Source organism: Antennarius striatus, chromosome 1 (genome assembly GCF_040054535.1).
Source record: "Antennarius striatus isolate MH-2024 chromosome 1, ASM4005453v1, whole genome shotgun sequence".
In the NCBI taxonomy this organism is placed as follows: Eukaryota; Metazoa; Chordata; class Actinopteri; order Lophiiformes; family Antennariidae; genus Antennarius; species Antennarius striatus.
Window position 1 is genome coordinate 3,419,024 of NC_090776.1, and position 21,857 is coordinate 3,440,880.

Consider the following 21,857-nt stretch of genomic DNA (forward strand, 5'->3'; position numbering starts at 1 on the left):
ACCATGCTGGTGTATACAGACAGACGCCAGTATACAAATATACTGGGGTCTGTCTGTCAGGTAGTGATCCGGCTCACAAAGTAAGGTTCCGCATCCACAGAATCCAGTTTCTCCTGCAGTAGCGGGGGCTGGATGGTATTAAAGGCACTTGAGAAGTCAAGAAAGAGCACCCATGACAGCACATCTCCAACATCAAGGTAGGAGAGCTCACGATAGAGGAGGTACGAGATGGCATTGTCAACCCTGACCTGGGCCTGACAGTTGAACTAGAGAGAGTTCATTGTGCCCTGGGCCATGTTAATGTACTCAAGGCAAATCTCATTCATCCCCAGTGTCTTCCCAACGAAGAGCTTGGCAACTCCCTTGGTGACTTCAGCTTGGGTGATGGACTACTCCACCTTTGAGACCTCAGCCTCTTCTTCCTTAATGGAAGACATGGCAGTGGAATTATGGAGGTTCTCAAAGTTTTCTTTCCACTGACACCAATATCCCCCGTTGAGGCCAGCCTTTCCCAGCCTCAACTGTAAAAATGTTGCACAGCTCTCTCCTCCTGAGGCCTCAAACAGTTTGCCAGAATTTCTAAAATAGAATACATAAAGATAAATAGCATGAAATAGGTTTCAACCAAGCACAGGTTTATCTGAACACTTTAATATTGTTGTATCTACATTTATGTCATACTGTGTTGTTTTTTTATTGTGTCTACTTCCACCCTCATCATACATAAATAAATAAATAACCAGAAGACACACTGCAGGTTTCTGTTTAGTAGTTTACTTTAATTTCTAGGACTTTTTTCAGGTATGTCAAATAATCTGTGTTGCTGTATAACGTCATATACAAGACAACCACAACTGAATACTAGCAGGTGAACACAGTACAACATTCAAGGAGATAAAGAGACAGACGTTTTTTGTTATGAACTTGGTAGAGGTAAAAGAAATAAAAATAAAAATGAACAAAAAACAGAGCTAAAAGACAGTAAACACCTATATCAAGAGGATGCAATTATTATTTTATACACTTAAAGGTAATGTGTGATATCCCTGCTGCAAAAAATCACAAAAAATGATTTGAGGCAAGTCATAAAAGACTAGAAAGTAAAATTATGTTGCTCTTCTTTTCTTTGAGAGACGATGTGTTTAAAAGCCAGGCTTCATACTTCACACACAAACAAGGAAAATAAGAAGTTCTTCCTGATTGTTGAGCCACGTTGTAAGCTCACATGTAAAGAACACCATATAGTGATGCCTGGTTCCACTCCTGCATGAGGGATTCCACTAGGAAAATTAATTACGACAATTAATGCTAAAAACATACAGTGCTTCTATCAACTATAAACTTGGCTCAGTCTAGCTCATATTTTTGGAACAAATAATTTGGATCATTCATTAAAAAATACAGCAACAGTTTAGCCAACACTCAAGGAAGTGAGGAGAGAAAAACATGTTGAAGAAGTCTTGAACTATTTCCTGATTCTTTCTACTTCCGCGTGCACGTCACGCTAAACTGTACCAGCATCTCGAAACTAAATTGAACACAAACGATATAACAAATTCATCCTTTGGGAAACACAAAATTCAAGTTTTAAATGATTAAATAGCTGTTTAATAAAACAGATACCTGCCCCAAAAAATAAAAGTGGACTATCAAACCGCCAGATCCAAAGAAAAGATATTATGGAATACAGACATGTCAGACGTCAGTAGCATGTAGACTGTTAGGAAGTCACTGGGTTACAATGGCATCATGGGAAAAAGGAGGAGCTCCTGCAACAATCCAGTTGTTCCAGGAGCTGTTTGGGGGGAGGGTTGCTGATGAATGGCGACGTAGCATGATTGGGGGGCAAATAGTGTTTCACTTTTTTTTTTTTACATATCTGTTGACACTTGTATTTCGAGTTTACCCAACCTGTTTCAAAAATGTAATACGAAACCAAAGCAGTCTAAGATGAACTAAATGCAGGAAATCAAGAATGGCCAATACTTTTCACAACACTGTACAAATTCCAGAAGAGGAATCATCTAAAAATCAACACTTCTAACACATTCATACTCTTTTATAGATCATCTAAGGATGTATGCATGCATGTACACATATTTGCACACATATGTAATATATTCAAAGGTTCTCGTGGAGCCTTCCCAGTAAACAAACCACAAACACCCAAGAGAAGATGGTCGGAATTAAGAGATTTAAAAAAATATTTTCTTGATGTAAGAGGGTAATGTGTGGCCCTTTAATAAAAATATTCAGTCGGAATCTACACGGTCATAAACCGGACGTCTATGATTGGCTGTTGGTTCGAAAATAAAACAGATATTTAACCACACAACTGGACTGGAAAGGGGCAGGACAATGATGAATGGTGACACCAAAGATTCTGAGGTTTGATGAGAAACTCTTTCAAAACGTTTTTTTGGGATCATTGTTTTAGTGAAATAATCACTCTGAAGTCCTGCTTTGTGGAACAACAACTTTCTAACAAGGATAGTAGAAAAGGACATTATTTCGTACATGTTAATACACAAAACATCAAAGTGTTGTGGTGACGTAAGAGCAGGATTCAACAAAAGTCCAACAACATCCGTAAATCTCACCCAACAACGCTTCAACAATCCAGCGTTGAGTTTCAATGGAAAACAAGAGACAATCTTTTAAGATGAAACATCAAGTGTTCATCAGTTAGCATTCATCAGTTAGCATTCATCAGTTAGCATTCATCAGTGTAGCGACAGGAAGTCAGACCTCTGTTGATTTTCTGCGTTTCTTTTCACTGCAACAAGAACAAATACACTCATTATAGAATAAGGAGAAGACAGCAGAGAAGAACACACACACACACACACACACCCAGACACACACAAACAGCTGACCCACCGTAGCTCTTCCTTCAGGCGATCCATTTTGTCATGCAGCCGATCGTTCTTCACGTGAATGGGGTTGTTGGGGACGAACCAGGCTGCGACAAACTTACACACCACCACGACGTGCTGAGAACGTACAAAAACACAACAGCTAACCACAACTGGCTTCTTAAATTCAAATGAACTTTAGTTGTAAAAGCGTCACAAACCTCAAATATGATGACAAACGCAAAGCGCACAGCCATAACCAACCAGAACTGATAAGTCAGAGAGTAGTCTTCATTGCTTCTGTAATCTCTATAGCTGTACACACACAAAAACACACACACACACACACACACACACACACACATATATAAATGATGGACCCGTGTCGTACTTGAGTAAATGAAGGGTCTTCTCACCTGCACTGTGTGACGTTAAAGCCGCTACTTGTGACCATCTGACGCGTGGAGAAGTCTTTTCGGACGGCGGGGAACGTAACGGACGCCACCGTCAGCGTGTTATTGATGTATCCCTGCATGCAACTGCAACAACACAACATGAATTAGACACAACCGTTTGTGAGGTAACCATCAGGTAATCTGGTACCAGGTGAAAGATGACTGACTGGTTGTTGGCGAGTCCTGTGGCACAGGGGCCGTATTGGTAACGATAGACGAGGCGTGGAATGAAGTCCGACGAGACTCCGATGACCAGACCGTTAGCTATCACCGCCAACACGCCCACAACTTCCAGCACCTTCGTCCACACGCCTGCAGACACGACAAAGTCAGGCCAGTCTATCGTTAGCCGCTGGGGTGTCTAATGAACAGGACAAGTCATCTTCCCCTAGACAGACGGGAAAACCCCCAAACACCCAACGGAACCAGAAGGGATTGTCTCTTTGTGTGGTGATGTGTATGTTTGACCCAAGCTCATTAAAGGAAACTCTTAAGATACAACGTTGTCACTACTACTCCTTATTTGAATCTACCTTATACTCTGGACAACAGTGGACACCACTGTCATCACAAGACTCTGAGCAACAAGGTGTTGAGTCTGCCTTTCATTACAGATTGTTGGGCTAGCCTGAATTCTCACACAAAGAGGTGCAGACGATGAAGAGTCTGCCACATATCTTCATAGTTTTCCAGTTTCTACTGTCTTATATATTTATTACCTCATTGCACATACCTGTTTATATTGCTCGTATCTGTTTATTGTGTATTTTAGTGTTAGTTTTTTGGGGATTTTCCTCTTTGCACTCTGGATTACTTTTTTGCATCAATCCAGTCTTTTGCACCAACACTGCTGTTCTAGGTGTCTTCAATTGCCCATTGGAGACAAATAAAGTTTTTTGAATTGAATTGACAGACACATCAGGGTTAATGTCTTTTATTAACACACGCTTTCTGGGTACTGAATATTGATTGCTCTCCAACAGCGGGGGTGTCAGGGTGGGTTGGACCGACCGTCCAACCCGTAACAGCCTCCATCAGCTCCCCCCTCCACAAACACAAATTAATTCAACTAGTGTAAACTGTATAGCTCTTTACAAGCTCTTTAGTAACATGTACAGATTATATACTTTGAAATTGGATTGATTAAATCGGATTTACTCGCATAAACAGAAAGGGAACTCACCGATGTCGTTGGTCTTCCTGGGAACCAGCCTTCGTTCCAGTTTGACCATTTTGATGGCGTCCAGGCGAATCTCGAAGATGTTGTTGATGAGAGCCAGCAGAGGGGCAAGAGGGAACGCTGCCACGAATATGGTGGTGAAACTGAACTGGATCACTAGACAGGATGGACAGCGGGTTAGTAGCACAGGCTTCTGGATGAGATTCAATGTGATTTTAATTCAAGTACGTTTATTAAAAAACATCAGGAAAAAACATGCTTGTAAGGAATATTAGGTTATGTTGGACCGCACCCAGGATGCAATGGCTCAGGACCAACTCTCCATTCTCACCTTGTAATTTCATTGTACCAAAGCTTCTCAATCTTAGTCTTAAGAGTTCAGTTTACCTCAAGAAAGTAGTGCATCGATGGGATTCACTTAAAAAAAATAAAAATTGTGCATCCCAACATGACGTTTATGCACCCCAAAAGTAATGACAGAATATATGGTAGAAGCGTATGCAATTGAGTTTTGAGTTTTAGTACAATATTAAAACTAAAAAAACTTAATTTTGATGATTTTATCAATAACGACATCATAACTGTTTGAGTAAAAGGAAAAAGAGAGTAAAATTATATATTTGTTTTATCAAAATGTTAAAGCCTGGTAGTCACACTTACAAAAATAGTTTTAGAAAAAGAAAGTTATAATTTTTGGTTTACTTTTGCTTTTCACTCACTGGTTTTCTTTGCCTATAATTCATATATTCTCCTGTGGACACTGCACCAAGCAGACAGAGGCTTTTTTTTAGTCAAGAAAGCACTCATTGTCACTTGGTTTTTCTCCAACTTTTGCATCTTTTTCGGAGGCGTGGTGATCATGTAAGACTAACTCCTCACTCTCTCACTGCAGCCTGTGAAACGAACAGACGTCGTGTTGCTTTTTGTGTCAGTCGGTGTGAAACTGTGGACCTACCCATCTCTAAGAACTCATTGAACAGGCTGAAGGCGTCAGTGTCGGACAGGTGGTAGTTGCGCATCCAGTCCCGAAGTTTGCAGATGTCGCATTGTTCAAAATATCCCTTTTCATCACGGCAGGCCTTCCTGTAACAGTAACCACACTTCCTCTGCAGCTTCTTTGCAGTTTTTCTGCTGAAACATCTCTTCAACCACCTGGAAAACACGTCATGCTCACATGAATGCAACACCTGACACGCTTACGACTGTGAACTGTTGTGGAGTGTCAACAACTCACGGAACAGAAAACTCGGAAATGTTGTTGAGAGTCTGCTTCAGCAGCATGATTACAGCCATCTGGATGAAGAGGTCTGTCAGACAGCCGCTGGGATGGCACTACAAGACACACGACACACTGAAGGGCAGGTCCTGTGGAGCAACCGCGCCATATATACCACTAAATCCTTACCTCCTCCAATCTCCACCCGGCTATACGCACGTAGTTTCCTGGATGACCATTTATCCTGTGAAGAAAACCCAGTCAATATCCCTAAGCGACATTCATAACATGAAATCTGATCCGAGTCCCAGGGACCCGGGACACATCACCGTCCTTTTTTTTTAATTGCACTTCATTATTCAGGGTAGTTTCTTCAAAACTCCAACAAAGAGCAAACTCTGCAAAGTCCCTGCATAAAGGTAATGATCTTGATCCGTTTAACTTCCTAAAACCCTTGGGTTCTTTGGTCAAGACCGTTTAATTATCCTAAAAGTGCAAATAAGTACCCACAATGTGGCATCTCTTCTTTTATTATTTTGATCCAGATCTATGAGCATTCGAGGGCTAGAGAACCAGGTAATATTCTACCAGTCGTCCAATGGTATTTCCATTGGACGACTGGTATTTCCAAAGACACACATCCTGTTCTATCCAGAGAAAGAGTGTCAGACGTGAGGGTACCTCCCCAGGAAGAACGCCACGTAGAAGAGCGACGAGAACAGAGTGAAGAACTGGAAGGTGAACATCTTGACGGTGAAGCTCCTCTCTGTCGCAGCGAAAGAGTTTGTCTTCTCTGAAGGAGTGCGCGTGCACACACACACACACACACACACACACACACACACACACACACACACACACACACTGTCTATACTGTGTTGCATTGGTGTTCTTTCTGTCTGCAGGACAGCACAGTGAATGAACCACCCTCCTTAGTTCTCACCTATGTTACACAGCTTGAGGGAGACCCATCTGTTTACCTGAAGGTGATGTTGGGGAGGAAAGACACACAACTAGTTATCAAACAGACCTTGTTCACATAGAAGCAGCTCTCTATTACGTTCTGTCTGGTTCCTCAAAGACGAATTGATTACGATGTGGTGCTCGTGGCCTGCGATCACTGACACCTGACAGAACATGCTTCTAGTCATCAATCAATAATTCAACTGCGAAGCATGAAATTTCATGCCAACACCTTACAGGACAAAATGAAGAAAAAACAACAACATTATTGTATCAAAAAAGGTTCAAAGTACAACACGTTTGTGACCCCTAGCTAACACCATATCATAGGGGGAGAAAACGTGATTGCAAACATTTTTGTCTTGTTGGGATGAAGATCACAGTAAAAAAACACGTAGAACACGCGTGTCCAAAGTCCGGTCCACAGGCCACTCATAACCCGATGTCGGATTCTCTACGACCCCATGGATTATGTCCAAAAACGTGAGATATTTCATATTTAGTCCACCATGAGCCACACAAACTCAGCCTGCAGTTCCTTCACTCAACTCATGGTGGCAGCTTTGCGCAACATGTCTGTCAGCTGTTATCGCTGTTGCTGTCTTGCTATTCAAGAAAGGTGAAGACTCAGAATCCAAAGCTGTCCCCCCCCCCCCCCCCCCAGCCTACCCGGGTCATGATCTGAATGGTGAAGTAGTGCAGCACGGCTCCGAGCATCACCGCCACAGTGTTGGCGTGATCCTTGATGAACTGCCAGTTGCCTTCAGACAGCAGGGGGGCAGCGACAACTCGGAACACCACCAGGGCGTGAGCGAGCCCGATGATCAGCATCAGCTGGAACACAGAGGAGTGTGCGGTTGTAGAGCAGCCCAGGAGGGTCACGCCTGCTTCAGTGACTGTTACCTTTATTAGACACAGTCTATGTGTGTGTGTGTGTGTGTGTGTGTGTGTGTGTGTGTGTGTGTGTCTTCGTCTTACCATAAGTGTTACCAAAATGAGGACCAGAGTGCTGCGTAGGTAGGAGTGTCTGAACTGTTGGGGTTTACAGTTTTGATCATTGACTATTTCCAGAATCAGTTCCTCCTGTGAACACACACACACACACACACACACACACACACAAACACACAGTCGACGCACAACGTTAACAGAAACACCTTCAAGCAGATTGTTTTTGTTTTCTACAGAAAAGTCACTTCTCTGAAAAAAAAAAAAAAAACCCCAGTGGATTATTCTTTCGGAGAACATCCTTCATTTGTGATGAAGACTAAAATGTTTGCGTTGGTTGGTCGATGTGGTTTAAGATCAGCTGTTACATCTACAGGAGAAGAGCGTTTTGATGGACCAGAACTTCAGTTTCACTCCTGAAGAACATCAGCTCCACCGGAGAGCAGGAAAACACCAACAACACAACATCACTGTGTCGTTCTGCAAAGCTGCAACCACTCGGCAAATATTCATCAGAGAGACAAAGAACAGAGACATATTATAACTCTAATTATACTTAATTATATTTAGTATTTACTCTTCGGAAATTGTTAAATTTGACTGACTTAATATGCTTGAATAAGAGTGGATTTGTGTGGCAGGTTCTTTTTGTTTCTTTAAAAGGTTAAAAACCAAATTAATTCTCTACTTCTTTAATACAAAAGTGCTTTAAACAGAGTGTGGGAAAAGGTAATACAGATATAAGGTAGTTTAATATCAGTATGGGGAGGGTTCATGAACCTTTAAATTACGGTAAATAATAATAAAATAAAATAAATAGCACCATTTGTGACTGTAGCACAAAGATACCAGGAGGTTAACAGGAAGCCGTACCTCCTCTTCACACCAGTCATAGACCTTCCACTTGGAAACATGTCTGGCTTTGGTTCTCTTCCACAGTTCCAGGAACAGAGTGGCTGAAAACACACAGGTACCCAGTTAGAGAGCCACAGGTCAGAGGTCAGACTTTTAGACAACGCAAAGCATCAACACTCACCCCAGATTGCCATGGACATAGCAAACGCCACCGTTCCCTCGTTGTCAAAAAGATGGCTGATCTGTGTGCGAACAAACAAGATGTGTGTCACATCAACACGAAGCACAGAAACACGGTACCAGGTTAAAAAAAACCAACACATCGATAGCAGGACAACGAATACGTTCAAGTCCTGACCAACGTCAACACGCAGCTGAGGAAAACATGTCAAACGCTGAAAAATGAGAAATGTTCTTGAAAATTATCATGTTTGTCTTTACATTTTTTCGTGATGGATGAAAGCTTGATTTATGTTTACACTGAAACGTGAAATGTCAGCAGCGGGTAGAAACATCAAATGAAGATGTCTCACCTTAGCGTAGGTGCAGGTGTCTGACAGCTCCCACACCGTACACCTGTTATCACACCGAGGACACATGATGACGTTGGACTCACACACTTCCTGTCTGGGGATACACAAACACACACACACACACACACACACAGAAAAAGTAAGTAGTTTCAAATGAAAGTAAGGGATGCAGCAACCACCGAGTTTGATCAAAACATTAACGACAGGAAGAGCTTGTCTCTCATTTCTCCCCTAAGGGCCAAAACATAAAATAATCATTGGTCAAATAAAGGGTTGTCATGGAGAAACAACTAAACGCTGGAGACGTCACAATAAACTGCTACTGACAATGATTTTTTTTTTTTTTACGGATTTATTCAAATAGAACACAAAAAAAAAGCATTAGTACAGGTAGTCCTCAACCTACAAACACAATTGGTTCCCAGAGGATGTTGCTGAATTGTGCGTGAATTGTTCTTTATTAGATTTAAATCTATAATCTCCATCTGAGGTCATTTAAATGTCATCACTATTCTAAAAACTAAAGTAATGTCATTACTACTCTAATACTAATGTCATTAATACTATAAATACTAAAGTAATGTCGTTACTGCTCTAAATACCAAAGTTCTATTTCCTCAGACTGACCAGAAACAATTACACGACATTAAAACAACACAGATTAATAAAATCCTGTAGTACCGTAATGTAACTTTAACATCTCTACTTCTGCTGAATGAATTTACTCCTGGGGGGGTGTAGAGGCTAAACCGAGCTTTAACCCAACCATGAGGTATCCCACCAGACTGCATAAGAAATGGTGGCCCTGAAGGGCTCTTAAATCTCAGGACATTTGAACCATAGATTTACTTCAACAACTCACATGAGAGGACTGGTGTTGAAAAAGGCCAGTCCACATAAGAAGACTACAACACCCAGAACAGCAGCCGGAACCAGCAGCTTGGTGTACCAGCCGAGCCACAGGTAGTACAGAGCCACCTTCTCTCCAAAGTAACACCTGTGGGGATATACAAAGTCAGACACACGCATTAACACGCTACGCAGCCAATCGTAGCACTTATCATGGCGAAATGAACGGGCAGCGACACATTCACTCACCAAGCCAAAGTGGAAAAAAAAAGAAATGAGGTTCTTTTAAGATGGAAATGACTGTCAGACTTTATGTAAATAGAAGAGCAAGCAGTGAAACTGGGTGAGATTTTTTTCTTTCTTGAGAAAATAGAAAAAGTCAAGGAAATGTCAAAGCAAGAAGCAGATGAAGTCATTAACCTGAAAAAAGTGTACAACTGCGTGAAAAATAAGGTAAAATTTAAGTCGGATTTGTGCATGTTATCGTGACATTTATTAAGATTTTTTATTTATGGATATTGATCATTAAATGCTGTTACTACTAGATAATTTATGGGTAGTAGAAATCCTAATAAATAAATTAAAAAATCTAGATTTTTTATCCTGTATCACAAGCAACAGCACACGTCATTGTGCAAAAAGTGACTGTTTTAATGTGAACAAGGTGTTATGTCTGAAAGGTGTGTAATTGTCTTTTTCATTTCAAGTCTGGATTCAAGTGAGCCTTCTTGTTATTTGTTACTCCTGCCTAATGTGAACTTCACTCAAAAATTGAAAGTAAACTAAAGATCGTAACCAAATAAGTATTAAATAGACAAAGAGAGTTAAAAAAAAACAAAAAAACCAGTCAGACTGACCTGATGTCATTGATGGGCTGGTTTGTAAACAGACCCGACCATCGAGCCCACTTCGTCTTCAGCTCCTTCTGCTTTGTTTTCTGAGAATCATAGGGGAAAATCAAACAGGACTTTTTACACTGAATTAGTTTGAACAAGAATGACTAAACCGTATTCTACACAATTTCTTCTTTCACAGCACTTGATCTGAGGTAAACGTATTGTTGCTTTCTAACAGAGAAACCAAGACGGCTCATAGAAAGTTGCCATATGACAATGTTTTTCTTGACATGCTGACGCATTAACATGTCTATACTGAAATTCAGATGTGAACCAAAAGGTGATTACACAGCGTGGTGCTGATGAAGTGAAGTCGCTGACTCACCTCATGTAGGCAGAAGATGGTTTCAAAAACATTCTTCATCAAGAGTTCCCTCAAGTTCTCTGGTTGAACAAAAAGAGAGAAAGCTGTAAAGAAAGATCTTCCGGAGGGATCCCGAGGTGTTCCCAGGCCAACCAAGAGACATAGTCCTCCCAGCTTGTCCTAGGTCTTCCCCGAGGTCTCCTCCTGGTAGGACATGCCCGGAACACCTACCCAGGAAAGCATCCAGAACAGATGGCCGAGTCACCTCAGCTGGCTCCGCTCGAGGTGGAGGAGCAGCAGCTCTACTCTGAGCTCCTCTCTGGTGACTGAGCTCCTCACCCTGTCTCTATGGGTGCGCCCAGCCACTCTATGAAGGAAACTCATTTAAGCATCCGGGATCTTGTCCTTTCAGCCATTACCCAAAGCTCATGACCATAGTTGAGTGTAGGAACGTAGATTGACCAGCAAATCGAGAGCTTCGTCTTACGTCTCAGCTCCTTCTTCACCGCGACAGACCTATACAATGACCGCATGTCTGCAGAAGCTGCACCGATCCGTCTGTCAATCTCACATTCAATCCTTCCCTCACTCGTGAACAAGACCCCAAGATACTTAAACTCCTCCACTTGGGGCAAGGACTCTCCACCAACCCAAAGAGGGCAGACCACCTTTTTCCAGTTGAGAGCCATGGTCTCTGATTTAGAGGTGCTGATCCTCATCCCATTCGCGTCACACTCAGCTGGAAAGCGTCCCAGTGCACGCTGAAGGTCCAGGTTTGATGAGGCCAACTGGACAACATCGTCTGCAAAAAGCAGAGATGAAAGGCGGCAGTAGCTCAGTCCACTAAGTCTTGGGCTGGGGACCGGAGGGTCAGAGTTTCAAAGACCCGTGTCGGACAAAACATTTGGAGTGTGACCTGGCAGTGGAAGTTGTGAGTTCACCTGCAGAGTACTGTTGCTGTGCCCTTGAGCAAGGTGCCATCCCCTTTATTTTTTTTTAAACATGGGGACGGCACCTTTTATAAGTTTCTCTTCAGGGCCTGCCCTGCATGCCTGCAGGGGCCTGTACACACAATATATGCATGCGACTATTTACTAGTGTGGCTAGAGTGGACTAACAATTTCCATAAGAGGATTAACAAAGTATATTACATCTACATTTAAGAAATTCTTTGGTCCCCAAACAGGACTCCTTCCGGATTCTGGCTGCATCTAGATATTCTGTCCGTAAAAATTATGAACAGAATTAGTGATAGAGGGCAGCCCTGCTGAAGTCCAACATGCAGTCGGTCATACAGGGACCGGACAGCCCTCAGCAAAGGGCCCTAAGCCCATACTCCCAAAGCACTCCCCACAAGATAACACGAGAGACACGATCAAATGCCATCTTCAGATCCACAAAACACATGTGAACTGGTTGGGCAAACTCCCGTGAACCCTCGAGCACTGGATGGAGAGTGTAGAGCTGGTCAAGTGTGGTGCGACCAGGACAAAAACCGCATTGTTCCTCCTGAAGCCACGGTTCAACTACAGGTCTAATCCTCCTCTCCAGTACCCTGGAATAGTCTTTCCCCGGGAGGTTGAGGAGTGTGATCTTCTCATAGTTGGAACACACCCTCCATTTCCTCTTTTTGAAAAGACGGACCATCGCCCCGGTCTGCCAATCCAGAGGTACTGTCCCAGACTGCCATGCGATGCTGCAGAGACATGTCAACCATGACAGTCCCTGCACATCCACAGACTTGAGGTACTCGGGGTGAATCTCATCCAACCCCCGGTGCTTTGCTGCCTCACGGAGTTTGGCAACCACCGCGGTGACTTCAGCTTGGGTGATGGACGAGTCCACCTCTGATACCTTAGCTTCTGCTGTGTAAGGCAAGGCAGCAGGATTGAAGAGATCCTCAACGTATTCTTTCCACCGCCGAACAATATCTTCAGTCGAGGCCAGCAGCTCTCCGCTTCTACTATAAACAGTGTTGGGGGTGTACTGCTTTCCCCTCCTGAGGCGCCAAACGGTTTTCCAGAGTTTCTTCGAGGCTGACCGATAGTCCTCCTCCACGGACTGCTCCCAGGCCCGAGTTTTTGCCTCCAAATTTGCTTTATGTCTGTGGAAACTCTACAAGACTATAGAACCAAATGTGAACTAATCACACTCACCTCCTGTGTTTACGAACGTCTCATTCAGAATGAAGTTGACAATTCGGATTCTGGAGAAACATCAGAAAGGAAGATTTAAAACTTGGGCCTGCTGAGATTTTCTTTCTTTCCTTTTTTTTTTTTTTTTTTACTGCAGAGATGAACCAAACCATACCCTGTCAGACCGTGCGTTATTATGTTGGATGTACATGAGCGTTACGTTACCTGGTGGTCTGGCTGATGTTGCCCCTTACATCTCCAGACCAGTTGCAGGAGTCAGAGACCTTCAGCAGGTACTTGTAGTCTTCAAACATCTCACTCGGAGCACAGAGCCCAAAAAACACCTTGTCGTCATGAGTAATTCTCTAACACACACACACACACACACACACATTTGAGGAAAAGGTTTGAAAGACTGTCACATATAAGTGTAAGGTCACTCTGTTAAAAATAACATAGGACAGTAGTGGACGTACAGTGATGGTGATGTTTTTCTTTTCCAGTTGTTGGAGGAAGGCTCTCTGTCTTTGAGCTTTCAGATCCATGTCATCGTCCAGCTTCTGGGCCACCAGTATGTAGTCGAACGTCCTCCGGGTGCACTGTTCAACGATATCAGCCCTCACCAAATATGTACAGATTTACAAGATGATCAAGGACATTTCACAGCCTGTCTGTCCGTGTTGACGTGAACCATGGACAGACGGGGTTGATGGTTTGTGTTTGCTTCCACTATCAGTGTGGACTCATAAAGCTGCTCTTACCGTTGAAGACAGTAAAGCTTCAGTGTGATAACTCTCCTTCTGCATGTCCCACAGCTCAATGTCTTCCTATGACACACACATACACACACACGGTCACATGAGAGGAGGGTTCTACAGGCCGACAGGAGATCAGAATGATGACGGGATAATCAGGGAACATTTAACTCAACAATTACATCTGCTTGTCAAGTCTTGAATCAGTGTTTTGGTTGTTCAGTATGCTATTGATTGTGTGCCAGAATCGTGACCAGCTTTGTCTTCTCTAAACCAGACGCCCAACACCTGCAGGTCCGGACTTGTCGGCATGCTCTGACTTTCATGTCTATTTTCTCTTCTTTTGTCTCACTTCAAGCCTTGGCTTGGTTCCGTTCACGCTCTGTTTGCTGTCTTGATAGCGTATAAAAAGGCAGATAAGATGACAGATCATTTGAGTTGAGTTTCTGGATTGACTGGATCCACCAAAACTGCGATGAAGTCTGACTGCACTCACGTTTTGCCTCGGACCCACTGATCCAACACACTCCCCCACCAGTGACTTGCCCACACACGCTACCACATTACACTGCAGGTAAAGAGCAGGACAATCTTGCAATTCCTCTTCCTTTTTACCGGCCAATGGAACTTTTCAATCCTCAATTCAGAGCTGACAGAATGTTAGAAATAATTACCAGTCACATAAACATAATGTCCTGCCATGAGACCCCCACGAGCAGAGCATCATGTCTCTTGAAGGACACCACCCACCTGGCAGAAGGCTACACAACCTGAAAGCCAGAAAACGGGGCTAAAGTTCAGCGTCTTCCCAGAGTTCAAGGCAGCTTCTGATGATGTAGGATATTCACTGATTGCAAGGCCTTTTTTATTATTCTGTTCGCTGCTGGACTTGTGTTCCTTCATGTTTATAACGTAACATGATGGCGTGTGCCAGGAGGAGTGGAGTGAACGTAGCACAAACTTCTGATCCATGGGGAATTTAAAACAAGAACACAAGAGAATGGACCTTAAAATGGAGACTATCTAGAGGGTGGTGGTTCTGTGGGCAACGCCCATCATTCAAACAGGCTCACCGAAAGAAGATAGAAGAAAAATACTACCCGGTTTCAGTTTCTGCGCTGGCATTCAGATGGCTGCTGAGTCAGAATTGTGTGTGTGTGTGTGTGTGTGTGTGTGTGTCCTGTAATTGTTTGTGGTCAGTCTGAGGGAATAGAACTACTATTTAGAGTAGTAATGACATTTAAATGACCCCACATATACAGTAAATTAGAGATTGGAATTTAATCAGTAATTACTTAGGAACAATTCAGCTTCAAACAGCTTCTCTGAACCAGTTGCACTCGTAGGTTAACAACTACCTGTATGGCAAAACCAACACAGAAGTCAATTTGAACAACTTCCAACTTGTGTTAATTTGTTTAAAGTCAGCTGAGCTACAATTATTTCTTGCAAGGAACCGACCGCCAGTTGCATCTTGTCCCAATCTGCAAAGTAAAAATGAATTGACAGTTGTCCTCTTAACAGCAGCGGGGCAGAAACAAGTCGTACTTTACAGGACCAGAATAAACTGTGTTGAAGTCAAATAGCTACTAGACACGATTAGCTTCTAGACGAACAGCAGTGATCCGAGACATGACTATATGAACAAGACAATGTATCTGCTCACAACACAGACACAGACCAAGTGAGGGTTACCAGGTGACGTTTCAGGACATGAAGTGCAGCAGAGCATGCAGGTACCCAGAGGAAACTAAAGCTGGAGACACGCAACAAATCTTTACAGGTAGACGTAGCAGGAGAGTTCCAAAGACATGGAGTTCACACTGTGGTGATCACAGACTGAACGACAGTCTTGATGAGGGATCACACACTCTACAACAATCCTGATCAGGGATCACACACTGAACAACAGTCCTGATGAGGGATCACAGACTCTGCAACAGTCCAGATCACGTACTTCATGATTTGTCAAACCGTCTGAACCCAGAGAGCTCTCAGTCTCTCATGGTTTGCCATTGCTGTCTTCATAGTCCTGTTTCCCCCTTGTATTCTGATGCTCTTTCCTTCCCCCCTTCCACTCTTTTTCATTAGCTATTAACAATAAATGTTTTTAGTGGGCGCAGTAACCAGGTCACATTCCATGGTTCCTCCAGAGTCGGATCAAAAACCTTGTTTGATTGACCGTGACGGAGGTCGGTCGGCCCAGATTTCCTCCTCAAACACGAACACACCTCTTTGCCAACGAGCCAAGCTGGCAAATGGGTGATGATTGAAACCTGGGTAAAAAAACCCAAACTCAACTGTTGGGGGCAAACGGATCATCCCACCCTGTTGGAACCCTCCGTGAAGTCTTTGGTTTGGTGGGACAGGAACGTGTGTGCAGCCTCTATCTTAGGTCAACATGAACTCCATCAGCAAATAAAACACTCCCAGGAGACGTGAAAGATGTTCCAAACACCTTGGTTTTGTTTAAGTTAACAGAATAGTCTGCACATCACGGAACAGCTTGATGTCCCAAGAAAGTGCAGTTAGCAAGATTATATAAATGTACAATCAAGAAGCACAATAGGAAACTACCAAAGCATTGCTTAAAAGACGGAGGACTCATTCTCTGGGCTGCCCAGTCAAAGTCCAGGTCTTGATCTGATAGACATTTTACGGCCGGACCTAAAGCGGTTTCATCCCAGACATCCGTTCGACTGTCTTTAGCAAGGAGTGACAGACAGATTTACATGTCAGAAGTCCATTCAATCATGATTTTTGTTTGTTCGCACACAGTTGTAAACTTTTTTTCAAACTGTTTTTCTGGGAGGGCTGGGACTTCTTCCAAAGTAATAGATACAGCCTACAACCTGCAGTTTGGTGAATGTGTGCGTTAAATATTTATTTATTTGATCATTGATATAAAATTCAATTTGTAGAAAGGCAGAATAAGAAGTTACTTTAACTGTAATAGGATTATAGAAACGAGATCGATCTGAAGGGAAAGAAGTTCTGTGCACTTCCGTCACTTTCACACCTGTTAAGATTTTTTAATGTAGGAAAATAAATTTAAATGACACGTGTGTGTGTGTGTGTGTGTGTGTGTGTGTGTGTGTGTGTGTGTGTGTGTGTGTGTGTGTGTGTGTGTGTGTGTGTGTGTGTGTGTTACCTCGGCGGTCTTGAACATGTTGTTGGTTGTTTATTTGTCGGTGTAACCGGCGGTCGGAGGTCGCGTCACAGAGAAGCGGGCGGACAACGGGGGTCCATGCCCGGTGCGGCGGCTCCGTGAAGCCTCCCCCTCCCTCCCCCTCGTCACTCCATGGTTATAGATGCGACTATACGAAGAGGAATGTTTATGTCACGAATCGGTCTTCTCCATTCTTCACTTCCGCATACATTCAGGTGGAAGCCGCATTATTTTGTGTGCGCATGTGTGTGGAAAAGGTAAACCGCCTCACCTGGCTCTGTGACGTCACCGACGCGGAGCTCAGCAGGTTTACGAAATGTCACAGAAAAAAAACAACAACATTCAAGCTGTAATCAAATTTACAAATAAGCAGAAACTGAAAAAGTATTATTTTTATTTAAAAATGTAAATGCTCTAAATGAAAGGATGAAGACAATGTTTTTGGAATGTGGCGGGGATAGAAATTTAAAGGACCGATTGATTTATTATTTATTTATTACTATGTTAAGAGTTTTAGAGAGAGAGAAAAAAATGATTCCAGGTCAAAGCATTTAATGTTTTTTTTGATGAGTGGTCTAACAGAAAGTCAGCTAGTCACAAATTCAGATCCGCAGTCGTTCACAGCAGCAGTAGTTCACACCACCTACCTGTAGGCACGTCAGCCGACACATGCTCACTGTTGCCAGCAGGTGGTGCTGTTACTGCTGTTGCTGTTTTCTTCACAACCGTTGCAGATAGAAAGATGAAACAAAACACACATTACTCCGGCGGCAAAGGGGATGAAAATGAGACGATGACCTTGACCTTGAGAAAAGTAGGTCAAGGTCAATTTTTTAACTTTTTAAAAACTTTTTTTTTGCACATATCTCAGGAACAGGATAAGATAGAAAGACGAAACAAAAGGCGTTATATTCAGGGAGGCAAGGGGATGAAAATTAGATTACAACTTTGACCTTAAAAAACTAGGTCAAGGTCAAATTTTCACTTTTATACCTTCCTAGGTAAATATCTCTGAAACCTGATGAGATATAATCACAAAACAAAAAAGCAACATCGAGGCACAAAATTGTGTGGGTCAGGGGTGTCACGGGATGCTGCTGTCTCTGACTGCCTTGTTACTGTTGTTACTGCTGTTACTGGGCGGCAATGGCTCAGTTGGTAGAGTGGGTTGGCGGTTCAGTTCCTGCTCCAGCTTCCTTCCGTTGGTATGGATTGGCTGCCAAGTTTCCGTCAGTCTGCCCCAGGGCAGCTGTGGCTACACATACAGTTTACCATCAAGTGTGTATAAATAATGGATCCACTGTAAAGAGACTGCATTTACCACAATGCAGTGATTAAACCCATTTCAACATTCATTGACAAAAACGTTTGGAACAAAGTTAACGTCATAGCTTGTGTTTGATGTTTCTTTATTCTTTGGATAGTTTGATCCTTGATTGATGGAGTTCTGTGGGTTTAATAACCTGACAAATTAAAAGGATTTACGTTAGAACCGAGAAACTAACAAACATATTTTTTCTGTGTAACTGTGATGTTTGTAACTTGAATAAGGAATGAATTCAGAGTATTTAACATTAAGTAGTAGTTACATTTATTTTAGATTACATTTTAGTAGTTACATTTATTAGTTAACATCTGGCCCTTTGAGGACATCCGTTATGCTGATGTGGCCCTCGATGAAAATGAGTCTGACACCCCTGATCTAGATGTTTTCAAGTTGGTCCCACTAGATGGAGACTCACCTGCACAGAACCCTAAGAGAGAGAAAAGAGAGACAGAGACGCTGAGAAAATGCAAAAATAACAACAATAACATTTATTGTCATCACTAGAACAATTATTATTGTTGTTGACAGTGGTGTAATATATTAAATATTTGTAAGGATAAAATTGTTATTTTTGTTTTTAGTTAAAGATATATACTATAACTAGCGGGACAGCAAGAGACTTTTCAAGTGAGCTTATTCAAATATATAAATGGGGACATTATATTATATTATATTATATTATATTATATTATATTATATTATATTATATTATATTATATTATATTATATTATATTATATTATATTATGTTATTTCCAGCTGCACGACCATAATTGTATTTGTTGTTAATGAAACGTTTGACATGTCGCTGACACAGCTTTGACTCGGCCTTACTTTTATTTTTTACACCAACAAAACACAAATGAAAATTTTGTGAAACTTTGTGGAAATGCGACATGAAGTTACTGTGATGTTGAGGGACATTTATTTAGCTATTTATTGTTGGTAATGAAATATTTTTTAAGTTATTGTTTGACTTGATTTGATTATTATTTTAAGAAAGATAAAAAATGAAATCATACATAAATAATAAAACCGTTCAAATTAGGATGACTTCCTGTTTGGTTTTATCATGGATTTTTGGCAGGTATTTTAAAACAAATATGTATACAATTTAATCAGTTTCCTGTCAAATCTAAGTTACATGCAGGGGGTTTAAGTGACATTTTAAAATTACTCTCTTTTCATCACTTCAGACAAAGATCCATATTTTCATGAGTTATCAGAGCTGTTAAGCCCAATATCAAGAGTTCATGTCACCTTCAATACAGCCTGCACACAGATATAATATGTATGTACATACTTGTTAGGATATTTCTGTTAGAGAGGCAATAATGTGATGATATAATGATAATGGTATCATGATAATGATATCATAGCTAATAATCATAATAATCATGTATGGAGCTGAAAAGAACCCTCTCACACCATAAATATCCAAAAAGGTTACTATAAAAATGCATGAGATTAAAATGTAACTCTTGACCAATAAAAAAAGGAATAACATTGACTGCACAGGTGGGAATGTTTGATGTCTCTCAGGTCTCTTACTGGACACAAAAGCTTGGATTTGTGACTTATTCACTCATGCAAAGCGAGATGCACAATCCAGAGAGCTGTTAGCAGCAGGCGCAGACATCCGGAATGCTGTACATGTTGCCCCGTGGCCCCTGGAGCTCGCTCAACTAAAATAAAATTCATACAGGACCTGAGCAGAGGGCGGGCTGCCAGTAATACAGCCAAGGTTGAGAGCAAGAGAGAAGCAGGGAACAATCCAACCGTCAAGGCAAATTAATCTCTGTTTTACATTCTAACAGTGTAGACACCATTAACATAATATGCTGTATGTACTTTGAACTTGACCTTCAGAGCCCTGTGGATGTTTGGATATGCACAATATTCCCTTTACTCTGGGGATGACTGGAAACTTCCATACCAGCTAGACTGGTATGGAAGACAGAAGTGGATGTTTGCGCCTTGGGACTGGCAAAGACTCCCCTCTAGATATCCACTATGAAATTTCATTAGACCTTTGTGGGGGCCACAGTACAAGTCCTGAAAGGATGGGACATCAGCTGTCAGTTTTAATTATATAACTCACAAACCAACCAGCAAACACCACCCAACAGCCTCAACCCTCTTCTTCCTCGTGTTTCTTTCCATCTAGTGTTTTGAGGTCACTTAGACTTCGGTGTCTGTTGGTATCTCTGGTGCTGATGCTACTCCCCCAGCACACTTTAGCAAAAGAATAGAAGAAGACGATCTCTAGCATGTGGTTGCTATAATATGATATGTGATGATAAGTAATATAAGATCTCAGCTTCCTCATGAAGTGGAGTCTTTTCATTCTCTCCCTGGATACAGCCTCAGTGAGTTGCCCACGTTTTTGTAATCCTGAACCAATTCTTCACCAGAATGTCACAGTGGCTGTTTGGGCATCCAATTCATCATGAAGTCAATCATCATCTCCATGTTCTCAGCAGAAAATAGTCAGCCCTTCTTTTGTTCTCTTGCCCACACCCTATTACACCCCATCACTCATTTGAAAGCTTCCTCTGGTGGCAGAACCCAGAGGTGTTCGTATTGTCTTGGCACTCCTTCATTTCTCACCACAATGCTAGAGAGAACACTGTCCAGGTGAATAAACTTTAATTAATCCAGGTCATGGTGGACCTGTCATCCCCCATTCCACTCAGTTTTTCACTGGATTGTGTTAAGTGTACCAGAGAACTCAATGAAAGTGATCCACAGAGCAGCCACTTCTGTCAGGTGGGGGAAGACTTTTTCTAAGGCACACGAACCATGAGAGATGTCTTCTATAGAATCTCCAAGCTCAGGCTCAGGTTGAGAAGGTTTCTCAGGGTTACAGACAGCTGGCTGGCACAAGCCCTAATCCTTACCCTAACGCTTGAGGTTAGGGTAAGGGCTAGGGTCAAGCCTTGCCCAAACACTCTCTTGGCTCTTCACCTGGACAAGGGAGAGTAAAGGTGTGGAGCTCGTTGGTCATTGTGGAGCGGTTGGAGTCTGGGTACCTGAGTGTGTGGACAGGTGCGTTATATCCAGGTAACAAGGTCAAACAGCTGCAGGGTTTCCAAAAAACACACTAACGGTTACACACTAATGGTTCTGTGAGAGCCGGAGTTCTTACTGGTTGGTAGGTGATCAAATACTTATTTCATGCAATAAAATACAAATTAATTATTAAAAATCATCCATTGTGATTTTCTGGATTTTTCTTTTACATCCTGTCCCTCACAGTTGAAGGTTGCCTATGATGAAAATGACAGACATGTCTGTTCTTTGTCAGCGGGAAGACTTGCAAAAGCGAGTGGTTTATCAAATCCATCCGTTCTTCATTGTAGGTGGTGAGTCAAAGTGTGTATCAGTAACACACTGACTGACGCTTTGCCTCTGTCTT

At 42.2% G+C, this 21,857-nt stretch overlaps 1 protein-coding gene across 1 annotated transcript; it reads right to left on the bottom strand.

Annotated features, from left to right (window-relative positions):
• Positions 1-767: 767 nt before the first annotated feature.
• LOC137593897 (anoctamin-9-like) lies at positions 768-17,336 on the bottom strand. Its single transcript, XM_068312993.1, has 24 exons — positions 17,096-17,336; positions 13,951-14,016; positions 13,666-13,788; positions 13,415-13,554; positions 13,211-13,260; positions 11,076-11,134; positions 10,712-10,791; positions 9,868-10,002; positions 9,006-9,099; positions 8,654-8,714; positions 8,491-8,573; positions 7,648-7,752; positions 7,339-7,503; positions 6,650-6,686; positions 6,388-6,499; positions 5,896-5,950; positions 5,725-5,822; positions 5,446-5,642; positions 4,494-4,646; positions 3,478-3,622; positions 3,272-3,394; positions 3,077-3,170; positions 2,881-2,993; positions 768-2,776 (listed from the first exon to the last, which is right to left on the bottom strand). Exons 1-24 carry the CDS (start codon positions 17,111-17,113, stop codon positions 2,743-2,745), a joined length of 2,340 nt encoding a protein of 779 aa, XP_068169094.1. The 5' UTR covers positions 17,114-17,336; the 3' UTR covers positions 768-2,742.
• Positions 17,337-21,857: the final 4,521 nt, after the last annotated feature.

Bases quoted from the DNA above. Each gene is read 5' to 3' on its own strand.
- LOC137593897 (XM_068312993.1), bottom strand. The intron at 8,715-9,005 runs GTGAGACATCTT...GTTCGCACACAG, and splicing joins ACACCTGCACCTACGCTAAG to ATCAGCCATCTTTTTGACAA. The intron at 7,753-8,490 runs GTACGGCTTCCT...GTGTGTTCACAG, and splicing joins ATGACTGGTGTGAAGAGGAG to GAGGAACTGATTCTGGAAAT.